Source organism: Belonocnema kinseyi, chromosome 6 (genome assembly GCF_010883055.1).
Source record: "Belonocnema kinseyi isolate 2016_QV_RU_SX_M_011 chromosome 6, B_treatae_v1, whole genome shotgun sequence".
Lineage (NCBI taxonomy): Eukaryota > Metazoa > Arthropoda > Insecta > Hymenoptera > Cynipidae > Belonocnema > Belonocnema kinseyi.
The window spans coordinates 139,927,782-139,945,919 of record NC_046662.1 but is presented as its reverse complement, the minus strand read 5'-3'; the positions used below and the strand labels follow the sequence as shown (position 1 = coordinate 139,945,919).

At 35.7% G+C, this 18,138-nt stretch overlaps 1 protein-coding gene across 4 annotated transcripts in view; it reads left to right on the top strand.

Annotated features, from left to right (window-relative positions):
* The window catches only part of LOC117174092 (speckle targeted PIP5K1A-regulated poly(A) polymerase-like), a 209,117-nt gene that overhangs the window by 35,205 nt on the left and 155,774 nt on the right, over window positions 1–18,138 (top strand). For 2 of the 4 annotated variants that reach the window (XM_033362799.1, XM_033362796.1), the window contains exon 3: window positions 13,990–14,160. The exons of the other annotated variants lie outside the window; for them this stretch is intronic. In XM_033362799.1, the coding sequence (XP_033218690.1) occupies window positions 14,138–14,160 (23 nt within the window). In that variant the 5' untranslated portion in view covers window positions 13,990–14,137. The remainder of the gene's footprint in view (window positions 1–13,989; window positions 14,161–18,138) is intronic. 4 annotated transcript variants of the gene reach the window in all.

Genomic DNA, 18,138 nt, shown 5'->3' with positions numbered 1-18,138 from the left:
ATATATTGATCTTTTCAATGAAATGGTAGCCAAGCAAAAGGTTTAAGTATTAGATAGTTAATTATTTACTTTTTAGTTTATTTTGACTTATGAATCATAAAAAACTCTTAAGGAATATTTGTTTGGCTTAAAAAAATGAGATAAAATTAATGAACTTTTCAAAACATTTCTTTAGATCAAAAAAATAGTTTCATTAATTCAATGAAGATGAAAAACGTTATTATTTAACATTAAGCGAATTTCCACATTCAATAAAAAAAAAGTTCCAGAAACGACATCTTAAATTTAAAAAAAAAATTTGTATGTTGGAATTCTCATTGCAAAATTCCAAATTATCTCCAACTTTACAATTTTTATACAAAAATTTGTGAAAATAATTAAGACACTTAATAAGTGAAACTATACGTTATATTATATTACGGAATTCCAAAAAGATAATATTAAAACTGACTAGAATGGTATATTTTAAAATAAAAACACGAATGACCTCACCATGAAGTGTTTTGTTAAGCAAAGTTTTATCAATAATTTGTTTAATTTGAATTGTGGTGATGACAATAAACAACAAATATTTTTAGTTCAAAACTGAATTTCAAGTTCAAGGACGCTCTGAATTAAAAATTAAAACATTCAGTAAAACACTTTATTCGCGTAAAATAAAATTATGTAAAATGTTATTCGCACAGTTTGAAGGAAAAAAGGTTTTTTCACCATTCTTTACGCACGATGAACCGTTTTCAAGAAATAGCATTAGGAACAATTTGCACTAAAACTGATATACATACATGTAACATATCTTTCAAATATAGATTCTTGCAAATTAAATAATTTTATTCGAAACCACCATGTTATGAACCTATTACTCTTTTAGAAAGCGAGCGTTAAGGTAGGCCTTTACCTTACCGTCCAGCTAGCGGTAAGGTAATTAGTTCCAAACGTCACCGCACAGTCAGTTAATTAGTTCCACAAATAGCCACTAAATAACGCACAATGTATTTAATTAATTTACTGTTCTTCTTTATTTTTAAATATGTCGCCAAAGGGTTTACGTGACTTCCATTCCTTACAATCTTTCGGCCTACATGCTTTTCTAAAATCTTACCCTTACTATTTACAGTGATTTGCAAACATAAAATCTTATATCTATATCCTTATTTCTGTTCCCTGTGATAGCGTCATTTAAGACGTGTTAGCGAACGGATGAGCGAGCGATCGAAGACGAGAGTGCAAGCGAGAGCGAGGGGTAGAGAATGAGAACGCAAACGCATTCTAGCCTACTTATGCTATTACGTAGCCATTACCTACGAGCTTTAAGCTTCTAATCTAAACGACTTTCGAATTCGTGTTCTTCCACTTCTCTTGTATCTCCATTTTTCCATTTTTTTACATGTTTTTTTTTTCATTCTCATATGTTTTTCATTTTAAATGTATTTTTTCAATTCTCATTCGTTCTTTTAGCACCCTACACCTCATACATCCGTTTTCCCCCAAATTCATCTTTTGGTACTCCTTCATTTTTTAATATCTTATAGCATTTGTTGTATTTTGATTCCTCAATCATCTTAATTGATCCCTTTGCGCTTCTTCTCTCACCATATATCCTGGCGTCCTCCAGTCTACCCCCTAGTGTTCATGCTGAATCAAGCGCAGACGAGTTTGACGAAGTTCGGAAGCAGTGATGTAAGGTGATGTTCCCTGGAAAGATGTCTCGTGGCGTTGTATAATCGAAAGAATAAAGCGAAGATTCGAGGAAGACGACCCAATGATGAATATCTGCGAAATAGTTACCAGTGGTTTTTCTCAGAAACAAAAAGTTTGACCTTCACTCCGTCCTCCATGTCCACTGAGCTATCTGGAGGTTCCAATGGACTAGATGGTCATTCGCCTGATTTCGGCAGACATTTTGACCCATTCCACCAAAGGGAAAAAAGATAAGAATCCGGGAGCAGACACTCCACGCGATGCACAAACAGCTAGGGGGATGTTCAAAAACTACGTCACGGTATTTGGTATATTTTTTCACCCCTAAAAAACTTACAAACGTAATATATAGATTCTTTATTTGCATCATGGTTCAGGTGCTTCCCAGACAACCTTTAAATGTTCCTGAGTACATACGATAGGAGCTGTGGTTTTACAAATGAATTCCAGTATATTTAAGTCAGTCGTATCTACAAACTCCTCATTGAAGCCATTCTGCGTCCTCGTCGCAATTCTTTTTGAGGCATAACCGCAATGCGTTTTAGACGAATCTCTAAATCAGCAGGTGCCATCTTATCGCATTGTTTCAGATGCTTTTTTAAGTGCGTTAAAGAAGCGTCATATAATCCACATTTTTTGCATATTTTCCTTTTTATTTCTTCCTTAACAGACGGGTATGTGATATCATACGGAATTTGTTTAAAATCTTCGAATATTTCTGGGTAAAAGGTTTTTCGCAGCTTTTGGGATAAAAGAAGAGCTGGATATTTTCCAATGTCTGCGTCAAAGCGAAAGTTTACATTAGTTTGAAGAATAGGCTCAGAAGGAGGCAAAAAACGTTCGGGTAAAATTTTAAGCAATGCACTTCGGAATGGCGAACAGCATTGATTATCCACACATTTTAAAAACTGTAAACAATACTGACATGTACTGACATGTGAATAAGCTGTTAAAGAAGAGTGTTTTGCTGAATGAATTGCGACATACGTCGGCCCAGAGTACGTCACTGCTACCGGTTTACCAAATTTATTTGCTGCAACATTGATTCCGGCGTAGACAGATGGTATAAGTTTATGGGAGGCAGCTATGACCCAATCATGATCTGGAAGCGTTACACGATATTCTAGATGCATGAACAATGGGGATTGCTTTTTAGCTGCTGTAATTCAAATTGTAACCCTTGCTTTATCGTCTTGACTGATAAAAAAAAACTTGTTCAGAGCCGAGAAATTAAGCTAAGCTTTTCAAATTGTGTATAGTTGCCGAAGCGAAAGCTGCATCCATATGTTTTTTATGAAATTCATTTTGAGCCCTGATGAGTTTAACAAGTACCGTAGAATTATGTCTCCTTCCTTAATGAGTATCAGCTCTTCGCGGAATCAAATGTAAATAAACTCCACTTCTGCTAATATTAAAATCATAGTTATTTTTTAACTCTTCTGTTAACTGATCTAAAGTTTTGATACTTCTGATCGCTTCAGTTCTTCGCTTCTGGTCAGCAGTACTGTCAAAAAGAACAATGTCAACTATCGTCTTTAAGAGCTGGGGCTGGTCTTCTTCAATTGAAGGATGCCCTTCTTTGTCTCTAAAGCGTAATTTTTTTCTCATTTGGAATTTTCGAGCATAATTTCACGAAACCCCTTTTTCGCTCTTGTCTGTACTTGGAAGATCGTTCCTGCCTTCGAACCATTACTTCAAGCTTCCTTTTAGATTCTTCTAATTCAGTCTTTTTTTCTTTGAGCTCCTGAATTTCGTTAAAGCTTAAAAGTTCAGCATTTCTTCTGACAGTTAGTGTCAGTATTTTACTATTCAAAATATCAATTCGCTTCCTCAATTGGTTTTGAACTAGAGTGTCTCTCTTCTTTCCTTTTTTAGCTTCTTTGTCCCCGTCCATTATCTTTATCAGTATTTTTATCATGCAACATACCTTCTTGAATATTTACGACTTGAGCATTATTTTGATCCGCAGAAACAGAAGATAAAGGAGATGAAATTTCGTTTTGAATGCCTTTTTCGATTTGATCATTTTCTTGTTCAGAACTGACTTATATAACAGTGAGCAAATAAAATTTAGATACAAGAATTTGAACAAAATCAACATGTCCTATGCCCTAAAAATGACTTGTTTACAATACTCACTCAACAAAAATTTAAGAGATTTTTCATGGTTCTATTTTGAAAATATTTCATTTGTATTACCGAAATTTTACTAATTTTAATTACGAATACTTACTATTGTCATCGTTTTTGTCCAAATCATGGTTAGTTTGGCTGAATTTTTCAGTGTCAATTTAGTCAATTCTTGTATTTTTAAATTATATTTAAACTCGAAATTCTGATCCAATTTAATAGAATTCCAAAATGCAGTGTTTTTTTTGTAAATCGCCAGGCTTCATGCTTGGAAAGGCAGATATATATTTTTCGAATAAGTTCTGAAAACTTTTGTTTTTATCCGTTGTACGTAGAAATATGTAAATGAAATAAATTTGCATTTATGCGTATAATAATTTTTATATAATTTTCCGTTTGATAATCTTCGATTCAGAACATTTTAAATATAAAATTTAATTGTTTCCTTAACCTTAAAAATAAATTATTACTCCACTAAAGGAATTTTCCAAAAATAACGGTTGTGAATATTGATTTAATAACCTGTATTTTGATTTGGGAATGTAACTTGAAACGAACTTCACTGGGGATTCACACAATAACGAAAGGATAAAAATAAAATATGAGCCTACGAATCTGCTTTACCAACAGTATTAAAAGCCACTGATGATATGTTGGCGCAGTCGATAAATGATCAGTTAATCACTGATTTGAATTTTGGGAAGCAATTGGTACTCGTGAAGTTTCTGATTGACTTTCACCGACGTCTAACAACCGTACGGAACCTTTAGTGCGAGGCAGTTGTAATCGTTGCGCGAGCGATTCCGATATAATTGAGACCTCAGAATCCCTATCAAGAAAAACTCGAACATAGAGAGTTTGACCGAACGGCGCAATCACAGAAACCATCGCGGTAGTCAATAACACAGACGTTTTTTCATGCCACGGTTCGAACTCGAAACTGTGGACATGAAATAAAAAAATGTTGTTTTCTGCACATGAAACATTTTCTATCCTGAGACGATTTACGTGGTTGTTTTTCCGTGTCTGCATTGACATTAGTAGTCGTTGATTGCAACGATTTCTATTGCCTCCCAAACTCTTGTTTCAAAGGTTGACATTTTTTTGTTGATTGGGATGATGCTTGCTAATAGCAGCCTGTTATTGATTTAACAGCTTCCAATACACGAAGACGATTTTTAAGAAACGTTTTAAGTTCCTCAAATGTCGGAGGTTCTTTTGAACTGCTGATTGATGTTTCTCAATCCCGAAGAGACTGAAGGTCGATTCATTCGACGGTGGGATACGCTAGAATTGATGACCATTCGATTACTGGTTCATTTAAGAAGTCTAGTGCCTCCATATAATCAATAATTGAATCATAAAGTTCTCGCAACGCGCTTGCTGTTTCTATTTTCATTGGCTGAAGTGAAAATAAACCGGATAAATGAGAATGTACTGATACAAGTTTGTTTTCATATCTATCTTGCCGTAATTTCCAACATCGAGTATAGTTCTCATTTGTTACCGAAATGTGTTGAACGAGTTGCGCAGCTTCCACTGAAAGATTTATCATTAAATGATGAAGCTTTTTTACGGAAGTCAATGCCACATTTAAGTGAACCATCGATTGAAAAAAGTCAACGAAATTTGAGCATTCTGCGTAGATGCCCGAGAATTTCAGTAATTCTATATTTGGCATAGTACGGGATGATGAGAACATCGGCGGGACAGATGCCTTCGATGCTCCTGTCTGAGCAACTGGAAGGTTTTAAATAGCATCTAAATACTCGTCAATTTGAATTTGATCGCGGAATTTGATTAATTCCAGATGCTGTTGTATGAAACGCATCTAGTTCTTTTCTAATCCTTCCATTCGCCACAGTAAAGAACACTTTGTTGCTTTCCTAACTGATACCGCTTTTATAAACGAATTTTTAGTTCTAGTACACAGCTCCGTTTGTCTGAAAAAGAAATTTTCGAACGACATTGTAACAGAAGACGTAAAATAAAGGAATATAATTATCGCCCGAAAGACAAATTCATATTGTCTTTTTGATTAATTAAATTCGTTCGTCTGAAAATAATTTGCTGATTTGCAACGACCTATGAATCATAAGTAATGTTGACAGGTCTTATGTACCTGTATCAATATAAGTATGTCAATGACAACCGATCGATAGAAACATAAACTTCAATAAATACATTCGCACGTAAACTTTCGAGACAGAGTCGATATTAAAATTTTACCTTCAAAATTCCATTAATATTTTAAACTTTTCATCGATGGGCATTTTCCTATAACCTTTCCTTGTAATTATTTGCCCAGTCTTATCACCTGACAATGTTTATAGTATTGCCTGTGTTTGAGTTTAACTGTAACAAGTCACAATTTTTGAGCTGCATTTATTACACCAAAGACACTGCCACAGACTATCACACGGTAATTTACTGAATCAAAAAGTAATATCCGTCTCGCAGAACCAATTTTTTCACTGAAATTAAAGTAATAAACTGCATTTTAAAGTTTTAATTATTTTCTGACAGATAATACAACTATAAATTAAATCGAAAACTGTGATTTAAACTTCTGAGGAATTACAGCTGTAAATTTCAACTGACATTTTTCTCTCGATTTGTTTTTAAAGAAGGTTCTTAAAGCACCAATGACTTTGACGATCACATTCACTTTACGAAACTCACGATCGAGGACTTATGTCTATTTGAACAACTTCATCAAAATAATTTGTAAATCATGTTAAAATCTATTAAAAGAACGCTTCAAACTTATGCATCTCTTAAAAATCCAAAATTGCATATTTTCGAAAATGATCCAACTTTTGGAACTTTTTTCTAATTACGAAATTTCATGATAATATTTTCGAAAATATATATTTTATATCTAGTAGAAACTTGGATTGATATTTCTTTACCTATAAAAAAAAATTATTTTCCTTTTGAAAAATTTCAGAATTTTGAAAAGCATATCATTTTTTTAAGTTTTATCGAATTTAAAAATGTCATTAGGATAATTTTCAACTCTTTTTGACGCGTACTAGAAAATTTGACAAAAATTTCTTAAATTCATAAAAAAATTTATTCAAATTTTGAATGAGCTCAAACTCTTTGAATTTTTGTCTGATCGACAAATTTAACTGACATAGTTTCTAATATATTTGATATGTAGTGATGAATTTAAATTAAATTTCCAAATCTTTTAGAAAAATATTTTTTTCTATTTTTCTTAACATTTTCAAAATTTTCAAAAGTATATAACTTTTCTAATTTTCATTGAAATTGAATATCTTATTTGGAAAACTTGCAAGTATTCTACCCATCTATAAGAAACTTTGATAAACATTTTTAAATTTGAAAACAAAATTTTTTTTATTTTGAAAATGCTCTCGATTTTTTAATTTTCGTTGCAAATTTATGATTAACGAACTTAACCTTCATTTTGGGAACCTTAAAAAGTGTAGCAAAGGCTAACTTGATTGGACAAATCCTTCAAAAGTTAACGTGGCTACAACATTCAGGTAAGCATACAGACACACAGACACCGATACCATTTTATGATTTTCGGATTCTGTGAGTGCCGAAACGTAAAGATCCGTTAAAACCAGAGATCGAACATTTGGATGATTACATTACACTCTCATGAATGAGAATGTAATAAATAATAATATGCAGGTGTTTGAGTTACTAATCTCGCGGTCAGCAACAGACGTACTGAGGTCAATGGTAGCCGAAATTTGGAAAACGACAGCGAGAGTGTGTAAATATGTGTTTGTATGAGTAATTGAAATAAGACTTGTACGTGAAAATAAGAGCATTATGACCACAAACCGGCTGAAGAAATCAATATTTTGACCTCGCAGCTGATGGAATAAGTATTCAGCAATTAAAATTAAAATTGCATAAAATTAATAAAAATAAGTAAAATTGGATGTAAATCTTGAACATGCTCCATACTCATTTATTCGTTTCTTAATAATTTCAATTTTTATAGGATTTACAGAGTCTTCTTAATTTCAGGAATATTATAGACGTAGGCTCATTACAGGTTCCATACATTCACTGGTATAAGTTTTTAATTTTTCAGAAGTTTGAACTATGTCAGTTATAGACTACGTTATATGCATATTACTGCATTAGGCATATGTACACCCGAGAGCATAAATGCGTTCCTGACGTCACACTTACTATCTCCCTCCGTCTAACGAACTTTACTGTTAAAAGGAAAGCGATAGCACCTTGTGACGTCAGCCAAAACGGACTCTAAGTAGACTCCGATTTTGAACTAAACAATTTTTTTATACGTAAAATATCGGTCTCAAAATTCGAAAAATGCAAGAGCCGATAATAAATTACGTATATACATGTTTTTTTACATCTCACAGATTTTTAATTATAAAGAAAGTTCCTGGGTTCAAAAAATCTCAAGCTTACAAGGAAAATTGATCAAAAAATGGTCGACGTCTTTAAAAACCAGTTTTAGCGAAGTTCCTATTTAAGTGAATTACATAAACATAGTTTATGGTCTTCTGATACATTTTCTAAAGTTTCAGTCCGATATTTTATTTGCAAAAAAAAGTTCTTAAGTTAAAAAAAAATGCAGTGAACTTGGAGTCGGCCTTTGTTGTTGTAGACGAAAAAAGATACCGCGTTACATAACCTGTAAAAGGTGTGGATGTAGCTTTTAAATTATTCTTGCAAAAATTGGAGTACAAGATTAACGAGACAGAAAGGTGCGGTGTGCAACTGAGCTCTTTCATTAGCGACATTGAAGCAAGTAATTTAAAAAGCGGAGGAGAAAAATAGTAATAGCAAATTGTATCGTCCTATTACTGCACTTGATCGAATTATCTTATATTATTATACATTTAACAGAAATATCCATAAGCACTTTAGCCGCATCTGTATTAAACATATCTTCCACGGCATAATCCTACTCGGAGCAACTATCATCTAAAAATGACACCAGCTTCCAGCAGAACCGCGGTAAATAACACAACGACAGGCTGGCAAAATCCTTGTGTGTCTTAAGGACATGAAGGATTCAAGGATGACAGCTTTCTATATACATTTCGCAGGTGCCGTGGCATATTTTTGGTACGCGCTTATGGCTTTTGGGTTACGAACGAGTGATAGCTTCACACCCCTGAGAGCACCGATCACAAAGATAATTACTTTAACCGAATATTTTGGGTACAGTCGTTGCAGCTCCCTTTTAAGGTACTGATACCTTTCTCCTTAGCAGTGATGTTGTAGCCGGCCGTAGCTGAGAATTTGATTACAAATATATTTCGTTCCTCGAAGTCTTTTGGGCAATTGACTCTATCTCCCGCGGAGCCTTCGGCAGAGAAGGATCACGGCCATACCGTAAGAGTGACAAAGATTGTAATAAAGCACTCTTAGAGCCGCATTATGCCTATAGAGACACATTGTTCCCGCGTGGGTGGGACACCGGGGAGTACCTGTTCGAGATACTCACCTTGTGCAACATACGCTCTGCACCTATCGATGGGATCTTCTTGACATTAAATGTAGTCACGGTATACTAAGGTGGAAATATCACCGTCCTATTAAGCGAAAATTAAACACTGTGTACCTGAATTAAGCACTGATTATCTGGAAAAAAGCAAAAGTTTTTTTTACAAGGATTGTTCTTTTAGATTTCTGTGAAAGTTTCCGTGCATTTTCTTGTCTTCTGATGTTAAAATTCAGGCCAACGGTTTCGATGCCTGCTCCGCAACCTTGTAAATTCGGCGATGAAGACACTGGAAATTCAAAAGTCCGCGTCCGCCTTCACGGCGTGAGACGTATAATCGCGGAACAGAAGAATTGGTATGCAAGCTCTTATGGATATGCATGATCTAACGTGTAGCGACATCATGGGCCGTCAGCTTGTTCTTCGACCATTGAACCACCCCAAACGAGTAAAGTAGAACCGGGACGGTAAGTATATTAATCGCAGATACCTTGTTCAATGCCGACAGATTTGAACACCAAATCTTCCGAAGTAGATTCTTCTATATGCTTTAGAGAGACTCCTTCACTGACGTCATGATGTCTAATAACACTCATATCCATAAGCACAGAGTTCTTGCGACCGCCAATAATCTTTTCTTTCTTTAGATAATTTTTAGTGCACTTGTTAAATCCAAAGTCCATACCAATCTCTCCTATGTACTTCTTGATGATATTTAACGTATTCTGAAGTTTGTTTTTACCAGAGACATCGATCTTTAGGTCGTCCATGTAAAAGACATGAGTGGCCTAAAATACGACACTCTGGAGGGTGACGTTGTTCATTGTCACATGATATTTTCTAGATGAGATAGTAAATCTAGTTTTCCAAAGAGACATCAATCGCTATGCATCTCACTATGTGTATATTAACATTCAAGCTTTTTAACACAGATTATAAGTCTATGAGAGGTTCAATCGAAAGCTTTCCGGTAGTAAATCCAGGCCATTGCCAGGATGCGCTGATAAGCTGCTAAGTTTTTGCCGACGCACCTGTCAATTAGCAGGTTCTCTCCGCATCCTGGTACACCTTTCTTCGAGACACGTTCGTACATCTCTCTTTACACAGACTCAATTCTTCGAGCAATCCTGTTGTTTAGGACATCTGTGAAGGTCTTATACAGTGTGTGCCAGCAAGTTATTGACCTGTAATTCTCGGGGTTCGACAAGTTGCCTTTTTTCGGTTGGAGTATAGTGTATCCTAACACCAGCCGCTGGGAAATTGGTGTTTCCGATTCCCAATACGAGCAGAATATGCGGGCCAGATGTTGGTATATATAAGTAAACTTCTTCCACCAGAAGTTCTTGATACCATTTGGTCCTGCAGCAGAAAAGTTCTTTGTACCCCTAAGTGCTTTTTTTACCTCTTCAGCAGTGGTTGATGGACATTCCTCCTCAGATTTTATAAATTTGTCACAAAACTCCTTAAAGCGGATGATATTATTAGTGTCTTCTTTCAACTTGAGTTTTTTCGGTATCTTTTGCACCTCTCTCCAAAATGCTGAAGAGAAGCGATGGGTCAGCAAGAAACTGTCAATTTTCTTTGATTCATCTCTCCCTCTTCCGTATTCTCCTGCTTACGTCAGATAATACCCGTATTTCGTCAACAATTTGCTGCATGATTGTCAGCAGCTTTGATCCTTTCCGTGATAGGTCTACCACATGTTATGTAGTCAATCACACACTGAACACGCGATGCATTTTGTCTTGCCGATCCAATCTTCTTGTTCAGTTGATGCAAGCGTCTTTTGGTCTTTTGATCCATCGCCGCTTTAGCCTTCGATTTGAATCAGCCAAAGCTCTGGCACCACCATGAACTGAACTATTTTTGGTCTAGAGGTCAGGCTCTTCCGAGATATCCTCACGAAGGGAAGCATTCTTTTCAGCCAGATCTTGGGGCTTAGGAAGAACCTGCATGTTAATGGTCTTTGTTTTCCTGAAATAACTATCATCTGTCGAAAGATGCCTGCTTTCGGCGGTTGGTCTCAATGTCGCCTCCTCATCTTTGTTTATAGCTTGTTTAAATAGCGTGTATATTAAGGTGGTCCAAAAAAATAGTTTTCCTCGAATTTTTATGGAGGCAGACCGGAAATTTGATCGTATCGACACGAAAATAATTCTTTTTTTGTTGTTGTAAAAAAATTGTATTTAGAGGTGCCGCTGTTACAACCCAACCTAGTTACCCTTTAGGGTTATTCTAAGGTTGAGTGCGGATGCACAAAACTGCCATCCCTTTTCAAAAATGTTTGGTTTATTTTGGTGGGCAATCGTGTATTCAACTTCCCCTCATCCAAGGAGTATAACCTACATTCGGTCAGTAGAAGTGCTTTAGATTTTATTGTATATTACAGAATTCAAATCCTTGTTATTAAGAAATATCAATTGGGGGTCATTCTAATCAAACAAGGTAGTCAGGATTACACCCTAAATAAGTATCCTACGTTTATTCAATCAACCGCCGTAGTAATCTCCCCTTACAAGAATTTATGTTACATGTATGTGGTTGTTTCTGTAAGGTACATGACTAAAAAAAAAACCTAAATCATATAGTGTATACAAAAAGTTTCTGTCAGATTTATGGCAATAATAGAAAGAGAGCAAATTGGTATCGATGCAGTAATTACCAGTTCGCCGTATTGTTTATTAATAAGTCTACTGAATGGATGGAGTGCACTTTTCAAACTTCAGTTTCCACGGTTCAATCTCTTCATGCAGGATGAAATACAAAATTTTTTTTGTCGATTTCGTTGTCCCTTTTTTACAAGGCAACTCTAGTGATAAGGAAAACTCGCACACTTTCACATACAACACGCGTTCGCGGACGAGCGCCTTCACTTCCTAAATCTCGCTTTTCTATTTGCTATTGCAGCGAAAAACCCAGTGGTCGCTTTAACCATAAATAAGGGAGACGTATATCAATTTTTGGTTTTTCTCCGCAATTTTAAATTGCAACTGTTTGAAAAGGATTCCTTATTAGGCTGGGGCGAAAAACCAACCGTCCCAGTCCCAGTGCAATCCGAAACTCAGCAAAAATGCAAAAATGGGCTTAAAGTCGATACTGATGCCTTCCAAGGTTGACTTTACGATGAAAAGTCATCAGAGGGTACTTAGAGGTCCGTACCGAATCGCCAAAGTCACCTCATGCCAATCCTCATGGAGGGGGAAATGGCTCAAAATTGCGTATTTTCGAGCACCTAGACAAGTCAACGCACTTACAAGCGGCTATGTTAAATAATTCAGAGCAGTACTCTTTGAAGGCGGCGATTTTCTCATCCTTATTACTTTGACAAGTTGTTTTAGTCTTCACTGAATTTTTCAACGTATTGTATTTTTTATGAAGATTTGTGAGACATTCCTTAATACGCTGCTCTGAGACCGTTGGGATAGAAGCAGATTCCCAAATAACTATTAGTTTGGAACGGACTTCGTCGGCAATGTCTCCGAACGAAGGCTCCTTGTCTTCTTCTGAAAGACAGCCCTTTTGCCTTCGAACTTCCTGACAACATCGCAGAACGTCAGCCCTTGTTGGCAAAACGATTGGACCAAAATCTTTTGGAGGACGAAATATAGGGCGCTGCACAAAGTCTCTCTTTACGAATTTCGACATGCTGTGGCATACAAACCAAAGAGGGGAGTGCAGGCAGAACCAGAATCTATACCACCAAAAGAACCAACGACGAGACAATGAGAAGAAGAAACTATAACGACAACGTCAAATAGCACCTGCGAGTGAACGAACATTAGGCGTGAGCCGACAGTACGAGCCATTGACAGGTTCTGAAAAGTCTCGACGACGCTCGACCAATGGGAGGGGGAGAGGTTAAGGAGACCAGGGGGGTCCAGCTTCAGTGTAGAGGTGGCACAGACGTTCGTGTGCTCGTAGCAAGACATGACCCAGGGACCGCACAATTATTTAAGCGTTTTACTCGAAAATACGCAATTTGGAGCCATTTCCCCCTCCATGAGGATTGGCATAGGGTGAATTTGGCGACTTGGTACGGACCTCTAAGTACCCTCTGATGACTTTTCATCGTAAAGTCACCCTTGGAAGGTATCGGTATCGATTTTAAGATCATTTTTGCAAAACCTTAAATTTTAGTGTTTTTTAGTGAAATTTCGAGATTTCATCCTCAAAGAACAGACTGAAGATATTATCCGATTACAAAATTTCAAAGTGCGCTGAGTTTCGGATTGGACTGTGCCACTTTTCCGCACCCAGGCGTTTCCTGGACGCACAATTTTGGTTTTTCGCCCCAGACCATGGTCACGACCGTGGAGAACCCAACTTGGATGGGCGTTAGAGGTATCCGGAGGAGTAACCCTTTTCGAACTTCTCCAAATGATGAAGCTCGCTAGATTGCCTCGATCTGTTTTCAGCATGTAAATATTACTTACATTTTGAGCAATATGGGATTCCACTGGGGCAGCTTTTTATTCTTTTTGGAATTAACCCTGATGAAATAATTTGGTATTTTTATCCATTTCGGGATATGATTGCAAGATCTCACTTTTATTTCAAAACTTTTGAAGTTATTATGTTTGACTCCTCTCACAGTGCACGGAATGTCCCATATTGTATAAGTACTATATTTTTTTATTTCGTGAAAATCGAAGCATTAGTTCAGAAGTTATGTATTGTTTTGTTTTTAGGTGCAATCAGGGTGGAACGGCAGAGTATAGTAGGGTAGGGTGGAGAGCGGAAAGAAACATGCTAATTACATTTGATACGGGTGATGGGCATCGCCGCGCGCTAGCATTCGTTCCACCGAGGAGCATCAATAGATAGCTCGTTGTGTCTATGTTCACGGCAGTTTATTTTGTGTGAGTTCGCTTTATATTGTAATGAGCCAAATGGTGGTTGGCCGCATGTACGCTTACACTAGTTTGCAATTATGAACATTTACTCTTTTAGCTATCATTCACACCTTTCTTCCATGCCTGTTATATTTTTTTTACTATGGTTTTCATTATTTCCCATGATCGCTTCGTAACAATTTTATTATATTTTTATTTCCTTTTTTGTTATAAAAGAATATGGGCAAAGCGGATCAGAAAGGCTGTTATTGATATAATAACTTTCTTTTAAATTCGAATAGGGGAACCCAAGAGAAAATATTTATTTTTTCATCAATTTTTATTCCGAGTTCTCATTTAACTTAATACCTCATAGCATGTACTTTTTCAGAATTTCATCAGTAATAACGTTGCGTGGCGGATTCTGTAAATACTTACGTTACACTCACCTTAGTTGATTTCGTTGGATTGTCCTACTAAATTATTACCCAGAATTTTAAAGTCTTTAAATAATGAATTTAAAGACTTTTTAAAGGGGGGGGGGGTGTATGTAACACCACAAGATCCATAAAGTTTAAGACATGTTTTCTTATAAGAGAAAAAGACTTGTCATTTTTATTTAGAATCCTCAATGTTATATGAATCGAGTTGAAACTCAGATCAGTCTACAACGTTCATCGCGTCCCATTTTACAGGAACAAAGGATCAAATTCATTTTGTGAGAAGGAGATGGTGTCTGACCAGTATACACTGGTAATAAACTATTTTTGCTTCTTTTCCAACCCTTTATTTCTACTTCCAAAAATTTTCCTCGCTATATGTGAATTTGATAATAGAATCGATAAGAGAGTTGTCGAGCAGCTGCGAAAGTTATAGGAAGCCCAGATAAAGATACAGCCGGACTGAAAGATGTCACAGCTTTGTTGAAGCATACATATCACGTCCAGCCGGATTTTTAGCTTGCTATGAATTTCTTCAATAACATTATCGTCTTGTACAGGATCGAAACTTGGATTGTTGTTTTTAAAATCCGCAAGAACGTGTTGACAGTGCCGAGCCTTAGAATCGTAAAGGTTAATTGTAGAGAAAATTAATTTCCATAAGGTACAGTATGTGCTGATGTGCTAATTTGCTGTTGTGCTACTCGTGCAGACTGCCATCAATGAATCCCATCGGATATTTTCCAAAGGATACTTTCTTCCTAAAAGAATAAAAATAAAATGTACAATTACGGATTTATAGGTCGATACTTTTGCAAGAGTCTGACTGTTTAAAAACAGTAAGGAATTTATTTTATTTCCCACGCATTTAGTGGGTGCGATACAACCTTCGGCTTCTTCGGGGACGCTGTGAGGATTCTCGTAAATTAATGAATAGGTGAGGGATTTGGTTCGTCGAGAGAACAGGTGAAGTCAATAAAGTGTAGACAAATTACATGTAGTAATTGTGGGTTATTTAACTTACACTTACACGGTTATACCTTCACGTCGAAGAACGAGCGTCTGGATAGCGTGTGACGTTATTGTCCAAGGGGGTTGGGTACGGAGGTGTAACGGGTACCATGTACCGGAACGTGCAGTGAACACCAGACTTGGTTCTCGGTGCCCAGGTTTTGGGTATTAGGACTAGGAAGTAGTGTTCTTCTCACTCCTAGTCCTGGGTTCGCAGGGTCGTGTCATTGTGGGGTGATTATAACTTTGTTATACCCCCCCCCTCCCCTGTTTGGGACAGGATTTATTCCAATTCATGTTGAACGTAAAACCGTCTTCACGGGTTACATCTATTTGTATATATGAATCATCTTCTTCTTCCTCATTGATTTGTTTTTCCTTGTCTTCAGTATTATTTTATATTTTTTTATCCTATATTTGTGCCAGTTCCTCTTCTCTGAATGAAATTTGTGTGACACCCTTAAATTCTTCCCGAGTTTCGACGCAACCTCCTTTTATATATTTTTTCTCGTTGAATCCGGAACCGTGTGATATTTTTTGGTCCGGTTTGACATTTCACCACAGTAGGTGTCATGAAATATGTAGATTTACACAGGAACCATCCTCTCACAGTGACGATATTTTTGCACTTTGATGTCTTCCATCTTCTTTTTCTGATAGAAATTTATATAATCTTGCCTCTCAAAACAAAATAAAAACAAATTACTGTTTTTCTCTTAATTCCTTTCTTCTTGTCTTATTTTGCTGAACCTAATGTGGACAACTTGATTTGGACTCTTTCAAATTTTTTAATTAAGTTTTTGATTTTAATTTTTCTTTATCCACATTAGTATCTTCTTCCGCTATTCCGCTTTCTGTGGTTCTTCAGATGAAAAGTAACTTATATCTAAATTCTACTTATTATAATTGTACTTTTATCTTGGCCTCTTATAGCCGCATTTACTTTAATTTTAGAATGTTTATTTATCTTTTATTTATCTTTATTTATTTCTTCATTTACTGTAAATTATGATTTTTATACCAAAATCACTTAAGTAATTGTGACTGTTATGTCTGTGGAGGGTATTAATTGCTCTTTGGTGTATATGGTTAAGTAGAAAATTGTTTATTAAGTTTTATTAACGTATGTTTGAAATGAAATGTGAAATTAAAAAATTGAAGTGAAAATAGTGAAAATTGTCTATTCCCCCTTTCCTTTTCTTTGTTTCTTCCTTGGTTTCAGATTTCTGTCTCCCAATGAGTCAAAACTTCCTCTGATTTTTCAGACGAAGTTTCTACATTTTTCTTGTCTTTTTCCAAGTTGGTTAAATCTGACTTTAAATTATTTTTTGTATAGGTGCGGCACTGACTCAATATATATTTTTTCCAAAGGATTTGCAAACGGAAGAAAGAAAACTTGTCGATAATAAAAAAAAATGTTGAAAAATCAACAATTTTGCCATAAATGATAGCTAAAATAAAGGTAAAAATGCAGATAAAATTGACATGCTCTGTGTGTCTTGTAACTGAATTTGTAATGAGTCACCAGGCTAGCTGCCAACTTCACAATGCACGGTATCGGAGCATGGCGTGAATTTGGCGGCTAGCCTGATTGCTTTCTATCTGCCTCTAATGCAAACTGCAGGTCATCTAAATTTTCATCCCATGATTCATGATCTTTTTCTAAATACGCTTTTATTGCCGTTTTAATTGATCTATTTCATCTTTCATTTGGGTTCGCTTGGGCATGATACTTAGGAGTTTTTGAGTGTCTAATATCAAACGTTTTAGTTAGATTAATTATTGATTCACTTACGTATTCTTTACCTTTATCTGTAAATAAAATTCTAGGTTTTCCTCATTTTGAAATTATACGTTTATGAAATTGTTTTTCAATCTTTGATGCTAATTTATTTTTAACTGGTATTATTTCCGGCCATTTAGTAAACATATCAACAAATACTAGAATGTATTGATTTCTCGACTTTGACGTTTCGGTTTTATTCCCTGGCATATTTCACATTCTTTAACGTATTTTAATCTTTACGAGTACAAGCGGGGTCAAAAATAATTTTCTGAAATATTTGCGTAATTTTTTTCCATGCCTAAGTGTCCTGCTTGTCTATTATCGTGATTTTCAATTAAAACTTGTTCTCTTAATTCTTTTGGTATTGTTAGTTTCCACGGGTTAATAATTAGATTTAAGCTTGATTTTAAAGGGCCGGGTCTATAAAAATATAATTGATCATCGCGTATTCTCCAGTTTTGATTTTCTTCTGGCTTATTTTTAACATACATCATTTTAGTTTTGTACCAACTATCCTCAACGTCTTTAAAATATTTTTCTTTCGTTTCTATTACGCTGGTTAAAATACTAGAAACTTTTATATCATTTTCATTCAACCTTGATAACGCATCTGAGACATGATTTAAACTTTCTTTCCTATATGTACAATTTCATAATCATACACTAGTAATTCTAAGGCCCATCTTGCCAATCTCCCGTTGTATTTTTTAATTATGAAGCCATTTCAAGGAAATATGACCTATAATGACTTTAAAGAGGTACCATCGC